Consider the following 19,212-nt stretch of genomic DNA (forward strand, 5'->3'; position numbering starts at 1 on the left):
ATTGAAACGTGTACAAGTTGAAACCAATAATTTAGAACCGTATGGAACCATTTAAATAATCGCTGCTGAATACGAATAAAATCGATACATTTCTGAAGTAGATGATTACTGGTGATGAAAAGTGATTCATTAACAACAATGTCGAGCGAAATCGGTAGTGGTCAAATCGCGGAGTCAACCAACATTGATAAATAGAAGAAGAGTTGGGTTCCATCAGGAAAATGCTAAGCCACATATATCGAGAATAACTGGCCAGAAGCTCCGTTAGCTTGTTTGGAAGGTTTGTGTACATACCTTATATATAGTATGGATCTGGCAATAGTTGGTTACAACTTCTTCCTGTCTATCGAATGATCTGGCGAAAGCTTATGACATTATGAAAGTTATCAGTAAATATTCGATCCAAATCGGATCATTTTAACTATGCTAAATAAAACCTTAAAACAAGTATTTTTTTACTAGACCTTATATTGATAGCTAAATGAAAATTGAAAATAACAAAAAAATGCCCACAAAAATATTAATAAACAACATACATATCTTCAATAACGAACACTATTTCTCTATTTTTTCTATATTTTTTCAACAATTTTTCACTCTTTCTATACAAACATAGAATAAATGAACCAACAACTCTATTCCTGCTTAATTAGGATGTACTATTCTGCTGGACCGCCTACAGATGTACAAACAAACAGCATCATTAATGGAAAAGAACAAGAGAAAAGTATACATGTACAGCCGATATATAAAGGGTGATTTTTTAGACATGTGGTTTTCAAGAATAAATAAAACGTATATAATTTAATGTTATGGCCAAGAATTATAAAGATAAGGGGTTTCCATTATGTTTTAAAAATAATTGCGGACAAGTGCGGCGGTCACACGAATAAATTTCAGCGGAGAAGTCCAATTTTTGCTCACATTCTGCAGCAATTGGGGTCGTATACCAATAAAAAATATTGCCCCGGAGTAAGTCTGTTCGTCATGAAATGTCAAACTAAACTGAGTATAAATCGAGAGTAATCAAAAGCACCAAATCCGATAAAAGCATTGCCTCTTTTAAAACTACAAGTCTAAAAAAACACCCGTTACATATATATGTATACATCTGGTCACGTAACCATGAACGAAGGGAAAAATTACAATTTGAATATGCTTATTATTATGCCTGGGAGGAAAAATTGGTAAGTCTGGTTTTATTTGCTTAAACCATTTTTTAAATTTTCCATCCAAGAACAGGCTAATATTGGACTTGTATTGGACTTGTTTTGGACCAGTATTATAAACCTAATTAGAATTCTATAAAATCAAATAATACTTTATTTTAAAAGATATCCCAACTTTCTTAATGTTATTTTTTATGCTTTTATTTACAGAGTAGAAGAATTTCCACATTATGGCCAACACTTCAACAAATAACTGCCGTTCATAATTCAATTACGATTACGTACTGTGGCATATACATATGTATGTATGTATGCAGACATAAGTAAGCAAGAGCAAGTAAGTAACTAACTACTGACTAACATAATTACTGAAATAGTGAATGGAATTCTGCAAACCTCTGACATATTTACTGGGTACCGCGGGCCGCTGAATTGGCTGTATTGCAATATTTGCTGATTATCACTACGCGTATATGCAGATATATGTATGTAGGTTTGTAGTACTATGTGCGTATGCAGTAGACAGTGCTGATTGTGTAGGGTGTGAGGTATTCCACGCCCTATTTCGAGATTGCGAAGTACGATGGAACTGAAAGTCGCGGCAATATATTGTATATGTTGTCGTAAGCGTTTTGCTGCCGGAGTTGGGCTTGTGGGAAACGGCCAGCGGAATCTACGGTTCGTTAAATTGCTTTTATTAGTGCACCGTTATATGCAACTATATACGTTGGCTTCACACTGTTGTTGGCTCACTTGTAATCAAATTAGATTTTTTTGCACTATACGCAGCTGCTTCCTGCGAGTTTTACGCTTCACTTTTAAACAGATTCACACACGCCTAGAATACAGAGCAACAGGCGCACTTATTAATTTATGCAATTCACTAAAAGATTCAATTGGTTGTCACTATATTGATAGCACTATAGCACGCATTAAATTCAATTCGGTTGCATAAAGTTCACTTTATCTTCACTTGTTCCTTAAATTTAATACATAATTTTCGATTAGCATAATCAAGTTTGCTTTGCTTACACGAAACTTTCCGTCGCCAATGACAAATCCAATGTCAGAACATTATTAAAAATAAATATTCATTTGTTGCTTGAAAATTCGCATAAATATAAGTATGTGAGTGTATGTAAGCATATAGATATATGTTTCGAGATATTCACACGCACAGATATTAGAACGGCAGAGAAGCACGAATATCTACACTCGAGCGCGTTGAAGATAAACGACAAAATGCTTCCAATATTCTTAGCGGCAAATAGCCAATATTTTCACCCGGCACACGTTAAAAAAATCAAACTCTTAGCGCAGTCGCTACCACCGACACTGCCGCCATTCAAAAATAAACTCTTCAAATTTATACCCGCGGCAAAATATGTATTGTTAAGGAGGCGCACATCTTTCTATTACACAGCTGAGCCGCACTGGGCACGGAACGGCTGCGAAAACATATGAAATGAAGTAAAGTGAGGTGGAGAAAAAATGAAATCTCGTCGCCGATTTAATGTCACATTCGCAAATTGCCGTTTTCATTGCACACACACCCATGTACATGAGTATGTCTGTAGCACGTCACGTCAGCAATGCATCGCGCATGCATGCATATACATACATATATACATATGTATTTATAAGTAGATATGAAGTCGAAACAATAACAGGTCGTTTTTTTATTTTTGAGAAAATTCAAATTTTCATGCAAACACACTCGTAATTGTTTAATGGCTTCACTTTTTGGAAAACAGCAAGAATCCGGCAAACTAAATTAGCGAGTTCCGCACGAGCGCAAGCGATTTGTTAAAGTTCTAAGTGGATAATAAATTGAAAATTAGTTAACGCTATACTAGTGAAATTAGCTACAGTTGTAAAACTTAAAACGAGTAGAACAAAGTGGCGTATCTCATCATAGGAAATATCGGTTGAATGTATTTTGAATAAAAAATATTACTTGCTTCAAATAAATTGTTTTTGTGTTGATTAACGAGCGCTGTATAAATGTTATGATTGATAAACTTATGGGTATTTTGCACGGTTGTATGGATTACACTGAGAAATATTTGAAGAACAAAACGCTTGCCTTATCGGTTTCATAAAGCCTGTTGATAAGTGAGTTCAACTAAACGCAGGGCGAATCCAAGGGTGTCGGGGTGTTACCCAAGCTAAATCTTTAACGAGGACGAATTATTATAAATACAGAGAATTTTACATTTCTCATTTTGAACTTTTCTACTAATACCTGAGCTGAGATGTCGAAGAATATGAATTTTCCCAGAGCAACGAAGTAGCAGCAAAAAGTAGGGGAACCCTGTGTAGGTAAAAATTATTTATTTGTCAAGTAATTGCTATACTATTATTTCGAGTTATTTGACAAATAGCAAAGAGCGTTCGGGTACTCCAAAACGGTAGTGTGAAACATTAAATTTGTTTTTCTCAGAACTATGTTCTTTGAACTGGTGACAACTGTAACTCGAAAACCGCTCAGTAGATTTAATGAAATTTATATAGCTTTTAGAATACATAATAATCCTGTGCTTGACCGAAGCTTTTTTGTTTTTAAAAAATTTCGAACTTTTAAGACCAATTCTGCTGATTCTTTCACGAAAAACTAGGAGAATATTTCCTGAGGCCGCCATTTTGTTAATATTTGAAAAAAGACCCAGGCTTCGACTTCAAGTCGAAACATTGTGTAATAACATGATTTAATTGCCAAAAAAACGAAAATGCTCATGTTTTCGTGTCTTGGACTACCCTAGCACCTAAACATATATTTCGACAATATAGATTTACATTTTAAGCTAAACATATTGTGTAGAACATGAGTTACGGAGCTCTAAACACCCCCGCCTCGAAAAAATGGGCTCGCACTTCCTCCAAGACTTAGGCTAATTGGCTTATCGAAAACAAAAAATTAGTGACGTTTTAATCCGTTAGTGATTATACCAAAAATTGGAGTTTTGGTAGACATTAAAAAAGAATTGCGAATTGTGCGTTTTTTATACTCTCGCAACAAATGTTGCTAAAGAGAGTATTATAGTTTTGTTCACATAACGGTTGTTTGTAACACCCAAAACTAAACGAGTTAGATATAGGGTTATATATACCAAAGTGATCAGGATGAAGAGTGGAGTTCAAATCCGAATGTCTGTCTGTCCGTCCGTCCGTCCGTCTGTGCAAGCTGTAACTTGAGTAAAAATTGAGATATCTTGATGAAACTTGGCACACTTATTTCTTGGCACCATAGGAAGGTTGCTTTCGAAAATGAGACCACTGCCACGCCCACAAAATGGCGAAAACCGAAAACACATAAAGTGCCATAACAAAGCCATAAATTAAGCTATGGAAATAAAATTTGGTATGAAGGATCGCACTATGAAGGGGCATATGTGGATGTAATTTTTTTGGGGAAGTGGGCGTGGTCCCGCCCCCTACCAAGTTTTTTGTACATATCTCGCAAACTAATAGGGTTATATAAACCAAACTTTCTGCAGTCGTTGTTTTTAGCCACTTTCCAATACAGTCCAAAAATGAAAGAAATCGGATCATAACCACGCCCACCTCCCATACAAAAGTTAGGTTGAAAATGACTAAAAGTGGGTTAAGTCACTAACGAAAAACGTCAGAAACACTAAATTTCACATAAGAAATGGCAGATGAAAGCTGCACTCAGATTTTTTTACAAAATGGAAAATGGGCGTGGCGTCGCCTACTTATGGGTCAAAAACCATATCTCAGGAACTACTTGACCGATTTCAATGAAACTTGGTTTGTAATAGTTTCCTTACCTCCCAATAATATGTTGTGAAAATTGGCCAAATCGCTTCACAACCACGCCTACTTCCTATATACCAGAACTTAGAAGATGATCTGAATCGTTTACTTTACAATATATAAAGTAAGCACTAGTGAAGATATCGGTGCAAAACTTTGCCCAAATACTGTATTTATAGTGTGGCAGCCCATTTCTAAAAACCGCCGAAATCGGACCATAGGTTTTCAAGGCCCCATATATTGAACATGAGGGCCTCGGTGCTTCTAACCTAATATTAGGGTTTCCAACTTTCAATGGACTTTATACAATATATATGACGAATATGTGGGTCAAATTGTGTATTATATAATATTAATTAAGTTAAATAAATAAATTGCGAGAGTATAAAATGTTCGGTTACACCCGAACTTAGCCCTTCCTTACTTGTTTTATATTTTTTTTTGTTGAGTGAACCCTACGAATTTCAAGTCATTCAGTCAAGCCGATATCAAAATGTACTATATAAGGTTTTATTCTTGCTAGTTTGTTATTAGAAAATTATTATTCAATATAACAGGTTTGAATACACTCTTTTAAAACATATGTGCATTAGAGAGATTTTTCGACGGCTATTTTTGGTGAATAAAATTACTAAAAATCTATGATGTTTACAGATTTTAACGAGAGGAGCACATATATGGATGTATTTTCAATTAATTATTACGTTTATATTAGCCATTAAATTTAATCTAGAACCGATATAAGATTTGCTGTTATCTCCTCATGAGCATAAAATTATTCACTCCGACGAACAGAGATTACACTTCGTCACTATTACAGTTATTACCGCTTTTCTTTTTTATATTGCATCTGCATACACTATTTCCGATTATGGCATTAATCACCGGTAGCTGCAGCCGATAAACGCGCGCCTAAGACTTTTCCTATCGATTGGCCGTTTCTCGCGCCCGTGCCGTCCCATTCAATGCGATGATTGCAACTAGTCACTGTAGCGAATGCTAAACTCTGAGCTCAACTGTTGGCGCAAACACACACTCACATGCCGACAAGCGTGTTGCGAGTTGCGGAAAAGCGTGACGATGAAAAGGTGTAGCGGCAGCGATGACGGCAGCAACGGTGTAGGGAAACATAAACACGAACTACACAACTCACATATATGTACATTTATATAAAAATAAATATATTTAGGTACATACATAGGTACATACATATGAATGTATATGTATGTATGTACACACTCCTCGTTCTCTAAGCATTCCAAATCCATATAAGACATGTAGTACAATTAACAAAATACTTATGTATGTCTGTATGTGTCTATGTTGGTTCAATTACACATTCACACATACTTGTGAGTACATTTGAAAACATTAGTAGGTACACATCAAGTCGACCATAAGCTCGGGAATGCACACATTCAAACATACACTACATGACTACACATATAACACGAGTAGTGGCTACAAAACCAAATAAACACAAAACAATAGAAATAATTAACACATCAACATCAACCAATTCAATCCATGTAAAGGCACACCGCACCACAAAGTGTGCACGATGTTAGGCAATGGTCGTGAAATAGTTAGTTAGCAAACACGAGCACTAAACTATGCAACTGCACAGCTCTAGTGCGTTCATTCGCTGAGGAAAGTAAAAGTCCACAGAGAAGCTCTGTGCAAGTCCAAGTCAATCACAAAGCTTTATTTGCACACTTTTATGTGCACGGGCAGCACAATATGGTGATACATCGGCAATAAAAGTCTCACTTACAGAAGCAGTAAAAAGCACGGAAAACGACTTTTTCAAATGCGAAATTGCAAACAAGTACATACATATATACATAGATATGTACTATATGTAAATATGTATGCAACATAAGTGTACACTGCAAGAAATTAATGAGAATGTCATATTTCACTTTTGAATGGTACTCTTGGTACATACAAGCTAAACAGTCGCCAAAGACGGGCAACCTTCATGCCTTGATGACCTTAACCAAATATTTAAAACCCAAACTACGAGGGCTGCTATATATACACTGGTGGTCACATAGTTAAGGACACTCCGTTTTCTTTTAAAATATTGGTTTATTTTATAATTTAAAAGCGACATATTTTTTTAAACTTCAGTTACCATATTCATTATCTTCTAAGGTATAGATTTATTGAAAATTTAACGAACAAATTGTTTCCCATCTGAACCAAATAAATTAAACTTGGATTCATCGCTCAACAGTATTTGTTTCCAAAAATCTAAGGGTTTTCCGATATACTCCCTTGCAAATTTAATACGACTCTTTAAATTTTTGTTTGATACGTGCGGTTTTTTTCTTGCGATTCAAGAAGACGACATCTGATGGTTCGTGTTGATACATCGTTGGTCAGTTGATCCTTTATCGTGCCAAGAATTTGCCTGGAAGTTAAAAAAGGATTCGCCTTGCAAACTCTACAAATTACACGATCGTCCTTTGAAGTAGTTTTTCTGGGCCGTTTTTTTTTTCTTATTTTATTCCCTGTCCTCCGTAATGAGAGCACAGTTATAATATACCGTTGCAATTTACAGTTTTTAGTGCTAAAAACATTGAACTGAAACGCGTGTTTTACTCAACTTTATTTTGTCCCTAAATATGTGGCCACCAGTGTATTTCTGGCCTAGGCAACACTAAGTGTTGCCAGGTGCAATCTGACATTTCCATTGGAAAGTTTGACATTTTTTAGCATAACATCACTCAGAACGTTTGTTTTATTTACAGGGAATTAAAAAAATCATCTCGGCCAAAAAATGGAATTAATTCGTGAACATTTTCGTGCGATCATTTTTCACAACTTTCGACGTGGATTATCGCGACAAGAGTGCATCGATGAACAAAAATCTTTGTATGGCTATGAAGCACCATCCTATAGCACTGTGAAAAACTGGTACAACGAATTCAATCGTGGCCGACGCTCGCTCAAAGACGAATTCCGTGAAGGTCGTCCCAAAACAGCCGTTGTGCCAGAAAACATCGATGCCGTACATGAACTGATAATGCAAGACCGCAATGTAACATACCTTCAGATAGAGGCATGCCTATGCATTTCTCCCACCAGCATACATTCGATATAGCATGAACACCTGGCCGTAAAAAAGGTTTGTTCTCGTTGGATCCCGCATAATTTGACAATCGCTCAAAAAAAGGCTCAAAAAAAGTGTTTCGAAAATTGGTTTGAGCGCATGCAAAAGTGTATAAATCTTGATGGAGAATATTTTGAAAAACAATAAAACCATTTTCGTTGATAAATATTCCTACTTTCATTATTAGGCCAGAAATATATATAGCAGCCCTCGTACGTACATACATATGTATGTAATTGCACTTACACTGACTCTGGATTTGATCGATCTCTTAAAATGTACCAGGAAACTTTCTCATTATTTTTCCAATAATTTCGGTAAATAAGCAGAAGCAATAAAAACACTCATATTACTTAAAGAATATAAACATTAAGATAATGGGTCTAATCATTGAATCCTTTCGATCGAAAAATGGTTCGATACGATTGAAAGATTTTACGTTGAAATGATTGAAACCGTATCGGAAATAAAATTTTCGATCGAACTGACCACAATTGCCGACTTGATAAAACACATTCAGAGGCTAATAGATGTCGCTAATTTCGAAATCATTGAATCCGCAAAATCGAAAATTTTGGTCGAAATCTATCCGTTGGTGAATGAGAAATAAACCATTTATAAGTATTTATGTAAACAATTAATTATGGCGGACTATATAATGTTTTAAATGGGTATTTTAGAGACAAGAGACAAAAACACACTAACAACACTAACAAAAATAAATTTAAGGTGTTTAAAAGCGATTGAAAGTTGCCCTAGAAATAGCAAAAGAATATCGAAATCGATTTCGCTGCGGATTTAATGATTAAGCCCAATATTAATACTTTACCAAACCAAATACCAAAACTTAAACCAATCCAAATACCAAAACTTAAGCTATTAGCCATACAATGTACTATTTTGAATCTAAACATGCTCATTCGACACTTCACCACTTTCAAATAATAGACATCTTTCTAGTTCTGATGGAAATTAAAAAATACGATATTACTGGCGATAAATTTATTCGTTTTCGTTCTCTTCATCACCATCAACATTGTGTGCTGGGTATAATAAACTAATAACAATACATTGGAGCATAACGAACTTTAAAACGTTTCACAATATGTACGAATGTATGCTCTAAACGAAATTTTCATTTTCTTCGATTGAATAAGCCTAACAAAAATGTTTACAAACTCGAGATATTTTCAAACGTTAAAAGTTTGGAATTGTTTTGACACAAAGCAAGAACAATGACCTTCGACAGCTAAAGTTAAACTAGTGAAGAAGAATGAGAGTGCAAAACAATGTTTGGATGAGTAAAAACAGGCAATAATCAAAAAGCAATTTTGAGCGTGACGTCAAAATTTTCAGAAAACTTTCAAAGTTAGGTAATTAAGAGCAATCTTATCAGACAACAAGGTATATGAAGTAATTTACGTTTACAAGAGCAATGTAACGTTCACTTTTTATCACATTTCGACTGGTGTTACAATTTCAATTATAATTGCATCTCCATAGAGAAAACTCTTTCGGAGTCTATGGAATGTAATATTGGAACACAATTTATGAGTGTTCGAATGTATATGGCGGATTCTAAATTTTCTTCGAAAGGAGCCTCTGTCTTCAAATATATACATATCGTCGGCTTAACGTGCAAAGGTGCTAAGTGCCATTTTTGAATTATTAAATAAAACAAAAAAAAAACTGAATAAAAATTGAAGTTCTAAATTTTTTTTTTATTTTTCTAACGCAGTTTTGTCAACTGTGACATTTCATTTAAGTACAAAAAAAAATATAATAAAAAATTTAACGAGCGCCTTTATATAGGCCTTTTTTGGACTTAGCACATTTTCTGGAGTTATTTGCACTTGGATGTATTGGACTTAGCACATTTTCGAAAAAGAAATATTGCAGTTTTTTTTTGAAAATGGCGTATTTTATTATCACAACAAAATATTATACAGTCTTACTTCGTTGCTGTCGTTTAAAGGAATACACAAGTACTTAAATGGAAAATCTTTGTTTAAGCCTTAAACTTTAAGGTATCACAAAAAGTTAATATTTCAGTTCAGCCTTAATTCATTGCTGTTTGGAAATTATAAATTAAGCAAAACAAAAAAATATATTAAAAAATAAGAAGATATCACTCATGTGGCAGGTCGTCATAATATTGATGGTAGTCTCTTGGCAAAGAAGTTTTTAAATATTGCAAATCTGCGTATTTTCTTTCTGTTAATTTTCTTCTTTCTTGGTGAAGCTGTGGCAAATTAGACGAATCCGTTGGCACAACACTTCTGTCCACTCTTTGTTGTAAATAGCTCCATGGCTCGGGAAAACGCAATTTATAAAATATTTCCCTTTCCGGTGTGTATTTAATCGCACGAATATCGGTGACTTTTGATTCACCCTTTCCGCGACCAGGACGAATTGTTTTTAAAAATTGTATACCCTTGAAACATTTGAAAAAAGTATGATCCAAATACTCTACCATATAAGGTGTAGGTTTCTTTCGAGCATTCTGACATATTTGAATATACTCTGCTGATACATTAACAATTCGGTGTTTAATAACACGCTCGATAACTGAATGTACGCTGTCAGCTTCCATTTGGGTGTGCCCCGTTTCTAGTATTTTTTGCTCAATTATTACGCCATGTTTAATAGATGTATTGAGCAAAGCGTTACTCATAGAAACATTCCTATTCTGGTATGTACATCCATCACTATAAAGAATAATTTTCGTAGCAGCTGCATTATCGGTAAGATTTGGAATTATTTTATTCTCGATGAAGTACACCCAAATGCAAATTCTTCGGCAGATAATCCACCTTCTACTTCGTTCCATATGAAGCAATAAGCATAATGATTTATCAAATTGTAAAACACCAAATTGTGGACTTGCAACTTCGTGCGGTAATAAAGACTGCTTACTCGGGATTTTGGTGCCATTGAGACCGGTTGCAGATCAATAGTAAACACGAAGGTTTCTTCGATTTTGTCCTTTTGTTTCTCTTCCCTAGCTTCATGTTTTTTTGCCTGGTGAAGATTGTAGACGTCATCCAAAATATCTCCCACAGTATGTCGCGCACAGATTTCACACTGATCTTTTTTAGGGAAGAATAGACCAAGCTTTTGATCCGCAAAGGAGTTATAAAATGCTGAAATAGAGAGTGGGGGTTTTCCATTTGCATTACACCAATCCTCTACGTAAAATTCGAAGAGTTGTTTTTTTGACGACCATTCTGGCAAAAGATATTTTTTTTGAGTTGTTGCACGGCAGTAATGTGATTCCATGGTTGGCAGAGAATTGAAAAACGAATTTAGAGATTCACGTGCAATGCTACAATTTTGTTGTGGTGCGTTCGGTGTAGTGTTTCTTGAAATCGTAGGCTGCTTAACCCAATTTAACACCGTACGTCTGCCAATGCTAAGAGTGTTCAAGAAGAATTTTCTGCAAACTTTAACACTTTTTTGCTCGACTCTTACATGGTATTGAAATGCTCGACTCCTTCTGCTATTGTGTTTATCTTTGCGATTTCGCATTCTTGCAGGAGTTGTTACTTGAATCAATGTATTTACATAAGTCTTTTTCTCTTTCCAGTCCATTTGCCAGAATTGTTTAAACAATGCTTGTCTTTGGTCTTCAGTAATTTTTGCACAGTGGAGAGCAGCAGAACTAGTGGCTTTTTTACAGCTACATCGCTCTCCAATGACTTTTGCATTTCTAACTCTTCGATGATTCCACAGGCCATTCTCTTTCTTTTTCCCCAGATAAAGTTTCCCATTTTCTCTCTGTTTTTTATTTTTTGCTGCGAACCAAGCTGTATTATCCATTTTTCCTTTTCTTTGCGCGTTTGTGACTTAGAAGGAAGGTCAAGTGATTCATCCGAATCGCTATTAAAGCCATAAGGCACCAGTCCTAAAACACAAAGTATCACAATAAAAACATCTAAGCGAAGTGTCGAATAACACAGTAGCTATGCCGTGTTACCTAGCAAAAAAGACAAATCACACTTTAGGTAGCAATCACATTGTCATGTGGACTTAGCCCGCGCGATTTGACAGTTGCGGACTTAGCACTTTTGCACACCACTGCCCAAAATAGCTCTAAAATAAAGTAAACCAATTTTTTTTTTGTAGCTGATGTGTTTTATATTTATCTATCGAATCTCTTCAAAATATCAATTTTGACCATAAGTGGACTTAGCACCTTTGCACGTTAAGTCGACGATATATTGTTTAGACACCAATGTACGAATATAAAAATTTTGATTTAGTGAAAAGGCAAATGTAAAGTCAATTTATGAAATATAGAATGAACACTGTTATTGAAAGTAGGGTAACTACCCAGCGCATTAACTTTTCCCCGAACAATATTGGCACGTTAAACACCGGCATGCATATGGCTTGTACAACGCCGATAACTTTGAAGGGGTTAATCGAATAAATTTTAATCACATGGTCAATGGGTCAGAATGAATGGCTTACTTCGCAGCTTTATTTTTATTGCGAAAAAGTTCTCACACACACTCGAATATTTATATCTGCCATATACACACACAAACATACATACATACATATATATATGTAATATATACAATTTATTGTGCACATTCTATGCAACAAAAACGCAGACTAATTTAAGTCGGCACCTTTCAAACATACTTACACACACCCACACGCGTCACAAAGCTGATGTACTAATTTTTGATACAGCAGACACTTGTCGGCATCTCCCTGCATGCGAACAAACGTACTTATTTTGCATTTTGCATTCTATGCAGGCACATTTGTAATAATTTAATAAATTGGCAGCTTTCTCGTTGCTTTCAAAATATTTATGTGCCATGCATTGTGAGTGTGCCATTACAATGGAACTGTCAAAATAGCGCGCAACACAATATTTTTGTTGGCAGCCGCTTTCATTTTGTTGGCTTTCATTCCATTTGATTTATTATTTTCTGTAATTTTTGTTTAAACTGCAGTTGTGGCCACTTAAAGGCAAAGTGATATTTTCAAGCATCAATACCTCGGCATTCGCACGTCGAAAGGAAGTTTTCCAAGGTATAAGCGTTGAAAAGTTTCCAAGTGCTACATCCTGTTGCTGATAGCAACCCTTTTTCGCCTGAGTTCAGTGAAGGGTAATCGTTTGTGTGATTGTAAGATTTCGCGCGAAGGCAAAAGTCTCAGGCGATACACTCAACCGACCGCTTCGGAACCTTTTGACAGCAACGGGAAATAGAATACTCAACTGTGTTATTAACACAAAGCTCAAATACTTTACCGTATTAAGCTTGAAATATTTAAAAATTTAAAAGCAGTCAAGCATTATTTTAAATATTTTATTTTTTTTTATTATGGATTTTGTCTGGTGTATCTAGTTTAGGATTTTTTTGGTTAAGAGTATCTACTCAAAAGAAAGTTTCGGAGACTTGGTAATCTTTATTATCAACAATGTATTATGAAACGGATAAAAATCGTATAGTATTTTTAAGTTCTAAATTAAACAAATTATATAAAATCAATATAAATACATAGGAAAAGTAGTTTTAGTTTGAGAAAGGAAGGTTCTCAATGGAATACAAAGGTCAAAATGCATAGTAGGTAACATCTCAAGGGATATAATTTGTCAGTAGGAGTGCAGACAAACAATTCTGCTTCGATTCATTTTGCTTAAAAATGACAGATACTGTAAAGCCTTTTCACACAGGAGCTAATTTATCAATAAATCGGCCTCTGCTCAATTAAAAAGCTGATTAAGATCGATTTACCATACAAAATAAAAATCTACATTAATTTTTGATTGAATTTTAATCGACTTGAAAATGAAATGAAACTCTTCTGCTGTATTTTTTGATAAAAAAGCATTAATACTACTCGACGGTTAATATCGCTGGTGGAAATTAATAAAAAAAATAACAATCAGCTGATGAAACTTACCTACCTACTCTTATGAAAAGCAAAAACAAAAATATGTAACAGCTGCTTATGACTTACAGCCGGTTTCACGAAATTAAGTTCCATTTAATTTTAATTTCTATTTAACTTTGCACTTAAATTTTCTGAATTTCATCATTATTGACATTTGGCATCCAAAAAATGAAAAGGCAGCGATGCTAGTAAGAATAACAGCTGATTTATGTGAACAAATAAATTGTAGTTCTTGGTCAAAATGGGGGAAAAAAAGGAAATCAGCTGATAATAAACGTAACCATGGTTGCATATGACAGTATTTAAATAATATTTAAATGGCAAAGCGTGACCATTTAAATAAAATTTAAGTCAAATGGTGAAACTGAAATTAATTATTTTTCACTTAAATTTGTTTCGCGAAACCGAAACTGTTAATCTCCTGGAAAAAATGAGTTCGTCCAATACCCAGTCGAGTGTTATTATTGCGTTCGTCCTTTCATTGAATTGTATACCACCATATCACAAAAATTTCGCTGAGACGCGAAATGTATGAATTCGTTCTATATCATTTTTTGGTAGAAGTATATGACATATTACCGATTATTTTTGGTTTTATCTGTAATTTATAATTTAAGCGGTCATTAGTTTGCCGAGAGAACGATAATATTGGTATTCTAGACCAGGACCTTACTTATACAAAAGAAACCGTATGTTTAATTATACCAAAAATGCTCTCGAGAATCTTACATACTGCATATTCACATATAAAAACCGTTGTTGTCGCTACGTAACATAATCTATGAATAATAGGTTGGCTTAGCTTTACTTACAATGAGAAATACTTAAAACAATAAGAATATATTTGTTTGTTGTCACAAAGTCCATTTATAGAAACTAAAGTTAAAGGATTCATGATGTGTGCGTAATTATATACACTCGTATGTACGGATATACATATTTCCCAAGTGGTGTAAGTCATAAGTTAACGCCTGGAGGTCAGAAGCGTCGTTAAAAAGTTAACACAACAAACGGTGATAGTACTTAGAAGAAAGTACTGGCTTAAAGTACTCTGTTCATTGTCAAGAAGTTGAGAAAATGCATTCTATTTTTATGTCAGAGACGTTTGCAAACAGTGCTCGTTAACTTATTACGAACTAAATAAATTTTTATGCAGAATAAGATATGTGGAAAAAATTCTTATACAGACTGACTGTTTAATGTATAAAGTGTACAAAATAATATTAGTTTTAAGCAGTAAAATGCTATATTACACCACATGCAGCTCTCGTCATTTTTGAAATAAAAACACAATTTCCCTGAGATCCTCAAAATTCGGCTATTAAAACCAAATTACTCAAACCGTCCGAAAATTGAATAAAACAAACTTTGATTTAAATGGACAGTTTCACATTTGCCTTCACATTTATATTTTCTCACATGAATTGCTTACTGAACACGCTGTGGTATGCTCAGCCTCATTTTTGACGGTATCCTCGGCGGTGTCGACTTCATAATCTTCAATTAAATTGTCGCACGGACAAGAAGTTAAACAGAGTCCGAACTTTAAATTAAAAAACGAATATAACTTAGTCATAGCCGGCAAGAAACAGTGCTCTCCTTTAAGATTTCAGTGACAAACTAACCACAGGATAGACAGACTATTCATCAATTCTAAATAGATATTATTGATTTCAGAGCAATGACTAGACACAGTAGATAACTTCTAGCATACACACATATATGCATATTAGGATGACACTTTAAAGTCAAATTTAATAATTTATTTTATAGACAACAATCGGGCATAATACTACCAAAGACAGGGGTTGTCTGAATTAATTTCAAATTTTGGAGTCAAATCATTGATTGTCAACTTGGTACTAAGTTCAAATTAATTTAAATCGTTTAATTTTTAAGTATTTTTTTTAGATTTAAAGAACCATGTATGAACCTTAATGTACATACATATAATGAATTCTCAATCATTAACAAGTTGTACAGTTCAAGAACAAAAGTAAATATCAACAACAAATATTTATAATGTACACACCCCAAAAAACAAAATTTAAGTTAAATATAGTGAAATAAAAATTAGTATACATATATATGTATTTACAACCAAGGATACAACTTATATTCGCGTGTTTTCCATTTACAGTTTTTTGCTGACGTTACGGAAATGTCAGCCAACAAATTAAGCTACCGACTACAGCACAACTAATCAGTCCACGTCAGAAAGGAAAAGGAATTGCTGCAAAGAGCTCAATATTTTAACTGGCCATCACAAGGCGCAGCAGTTAAAAGGTGTGCGTGTCGTGGAGTCATTTCGTCTGCGGTCGCAAATGAAAAAGGCATGCAAATGAGGAAATCAACGCGTAAAAATGCATACATACATAATTACATATATACATTTGTATACATATATGTAAAGAAAAATCTATGGGAATGTCAAAGTTCATACAAGAGAAATGCTAATGATAGTTATTTGTGTAGAAACACATCTTGCTTATAACGGTAGTTGCGAAAAGTTACAATAAATCGCGCTTTGCCAACAAACAGTTTGGCCTTGAAGGAAAAGTGAAACAAGAAGACGAAAACTATTTATGTACGTATGTTTGTGATCTCAGTAACGCAAATAAAACAACAAGGAGTGTAAAGAAACGTCTAAAATAAATAATTTTTGAAAATATAAGTATGTATGAGAATATAAGTGAAATTTTTCTTGTTTGAAACAGCTTCTTCTCAGATTTTGGCTTATGCTTTGGGTTCCAGGCAGGAAAGGTAGAGACAAAACTGCTACAGCAACGTCATCAGAGAATGAATTAGATGCGGCAACGTAGAAATCTGTCAAATTTGCTTATAATTTGTAAACAAAAACAATTTGTTACATATTATTTTAGTAAAGAATAAAAATGTTTTCGGGAAAACGTTGAAGTTATTTTAGAATATGTACTCTTATTCGTTATTGAAATCAGTGGACGGCATAGCGTTGTGATGTGATTTCAATATTTTTTGTAAGGAAATATATGCTTATTAATTGTTGTAATATATTTAAATGAGTCTACAATTATTGTAATGAAACCTATAGATTTGTGTGTTTGTGTTATTACTTCATTGACCAGTTGCTTTTTTATACTTAATTTTCTTTTTATTAATAATTTAAAAACATGAAGTATTTTAAATATAAATAAACTGTGACGAATTCCATGCACACAAAATATAGCGAAATAAAATGTACACCAAGCAGCTAACTACAATAAAAATGCAATACACAAAACTGACTTATAAATGTCTTTGGAGACAAGGGAACGTTTCGTCTGTGCTAATATAGAGCAAACAATGCTGCACACCTTTCACCGTACGCCGTTCCCGCCACCAACTCGGCGACACTCCGCCTGCAGCCACTGCACTGTGATAATTAACACATTTTTCATGTTACCGCATACAACCACCGACCGACGTATGACCAACTAACCAATAACTAACGGCCGAATATTAACTCGATCGACTATTTCTGCTTGGCAGGTGGTGGAAACGCAAACCTTGTTAACAGGCCATTAACATTTCACAAATAAAATGGCAATTAATCAAGTTGTTATTAAACGGCGTCGATATTCGACGCATACGAGAACGAATTGCGTTCACTTCGATTTTTTCGATTTTGTCCTTAGGGATGCGTGGGAACCGCAAATAACCACACTCATTGCAGGGTATATTAAAAATGCGTAAATCCTACGCTGTGAAAGGAAACACTTTCATCTCATTGTCGATATTAATTTATGCGAAACTTTTTGAAGCTTTCAGCGCAATTTATAGCCACTCATTCACACATTCGCTCACTCACTACCTTACACGAAGACGTTCCAATGACAACTGAATGGCGAACAATCGAACAATGAATACTGTACGATGATGATGTTGGCGGCTCAGAGCGGCATAGGATGTTTTCGAATCTCCGACGAGAGCACTGGCACAACAGTAACGACGTCACCGTCGCCACAACACAGCGTCCCGCCAATAACAATGAGCGTCAACAACACCGCTGGGCCAACAACTGTAGTCAAACGTCACGCCAGGACACACATGCGAAGTTGTTGCTTTCGTTTTCTATTTCGGTTTTGCGTTGAAACGACTCCATTGGGCATACAAATGTTTATGTACACACTCCATTTAAACCTCAGCACATACCTTGGTATGTATATATATATGTGTATGTAGATATTGTTAAGAGCACCGATGTGTTGGCGACATAGTGACCTTCATCGGAAAATCGCTTAAATACCGTAAGCAATAGAAGTACACCGATATCGTATGCCCACAAGCAAAATAAAAAAAAAGAAGTTCACATTGGTTGGGTGCTTTATTTATCCATAAAAACGAGCTAATGCAGGAAATACTTAGCAGAAATCACTTGCGTTTTCGTTACACACAAATGTGTGTATTTCCTCGAGCATTTCAATGTCGATACGAAGCTCTTACGATATAAAATGCTACTACGTACATACACGTGAAGGGTGGCGATGGTCCTGAGCGTAGGTTGTGTGCGCAAAGATGAGAGGCAAATATAAAGCTTTCTGTGTCCACTTTCAACAAAAGCTCAGTAACAGTAAACACCGGTTTCAGTGTTTGTAAGATTATACATAAGGTGACCAGAAATCATAATTTCATCACGTGTAAAGAATGCAATATTCACATTGGAAAGAACACCTGCACCTTTAAACCATATTTTAATGAGAATTCAACATTTTTCTTTTATAATAATTTTAAGGATTAAAAACGGTACTTCTATAATAAACCATTTATAAAAAATTTTGATACTCGTGGTAAACTTAGACTGAATCTAGGTCCAGTAGTATGATAGTCGCAGCTCTAGTGCTTACACTTTTTTCAATAGCGTTTTTTGACTGATCATGAGTGAGTCGTGTCAAGTTGTCACGTTATATTTGTTCAGTATAGTTTGGCATTTCATCATGGAAGGACTTACGCCTGAACAACGGTTACAAATTTTTCAACTTTATTACGAAATTTCACGTTCTGTGTGATATCAAACCGTTAGACTTTTAAACTTTTTCATATATTGGACTTTTAATGCCGCTCCAGGCCTTGGAGCAAAACATCACCCGCCTGAGACGTAGGCGCGTACAACATTTGAAAGGGATAATCTTAAAAAAAAAATAGAAGCCAAGAAATGCTCTTTCGAAGGATAATAAATATTCTCCATTACATTTGGATTTTATGAGTTTTTTTTTA

At 34.7% G+C, this 19,212-nt stretch overlaps 2 protein-coding genes across 24 annotated transcripts in view; both read right to left on the minus strand.

Moving 5' to 3' along the window:
• The window catches only part of LOC105211561 (cAMP-dependent protein kinase type I regulatory subunit), a 42,794-nt gene that overhangs the window by 13,043 nt on the left and 10,539 nt on the right, over positions 1-19,212 (minus strand). The window contains exon 1 of one of the 3 annotated variants that reach the window (XM_029039833.2): positions 1,566-1,981. The exons of the other annotated variants lie outside the window; for them this stretch is intronic. Within the exon in view, the coding sequence (XP_028895666.1) occupies positions 1,566-1,574 (9 nt within the window). The 5' untranslated portion in view covers positions 1,575-1,981. Of the gene's footprint in view, positions 1-1,565; positions 1,982-19,212 lie in introns of those variants that run through there. 3 annotated transcript variants of the gene reach the window in all.
• LOC128921592 (uncharacterized) lies at positions 1,745-17,360 on the minus strand. Of its 21 annotated transcripts, XM_054229649.1 has the most exons (4): positions 5,774-16,771; positions 3,415-3,483; positions 2,202-2,270; positions 1,745-2,007 (listed from the first exon to the last, which is right to left on the minus strand). In XM_054229649.1, exon 1 carries the CDS (start codon positions 11,881-11,883, stop codon positions 10,822-10,824), a length of 1,062 nt encoding a protein of 353 aa, XP_054085624.1. In that variant the 5' UTR covers positions 11,884-16,771; the 3' UTR covers positions 1,745-2,007; positions 2,202-2,270; positions 3,415-3,483; positions 5,774-10,821. The 21 variants fall into 21 exon arrangements, with proteins under 21 accessions (XP_054085624.1, XP_054085623.1, XP_054085622.1 ...); XM_054229648.1 differs by lacking the exon at positions 3,415-3,483; XM_054229647.1 differs by lacking the exon at positions 3,415-3,483 and having other exon boundaries at positions 2,202-2,617.

This window comes from Zeugodacus cucurbitae, chromosome 4, assembly GCF_028554725.1.
Source record: "Zeugodacus cucurbitae isolate PBARC_wt_2022May chromosome 4, idZeuCucr1.2, whole genome shotgun sequence".
Lineage (NCBI taxonomy): Eukaryota > Metazoa > Arthropoda > Insecta > Diptera > Tephritidae > Zeugodacus > Zeugodacus cucurbitae.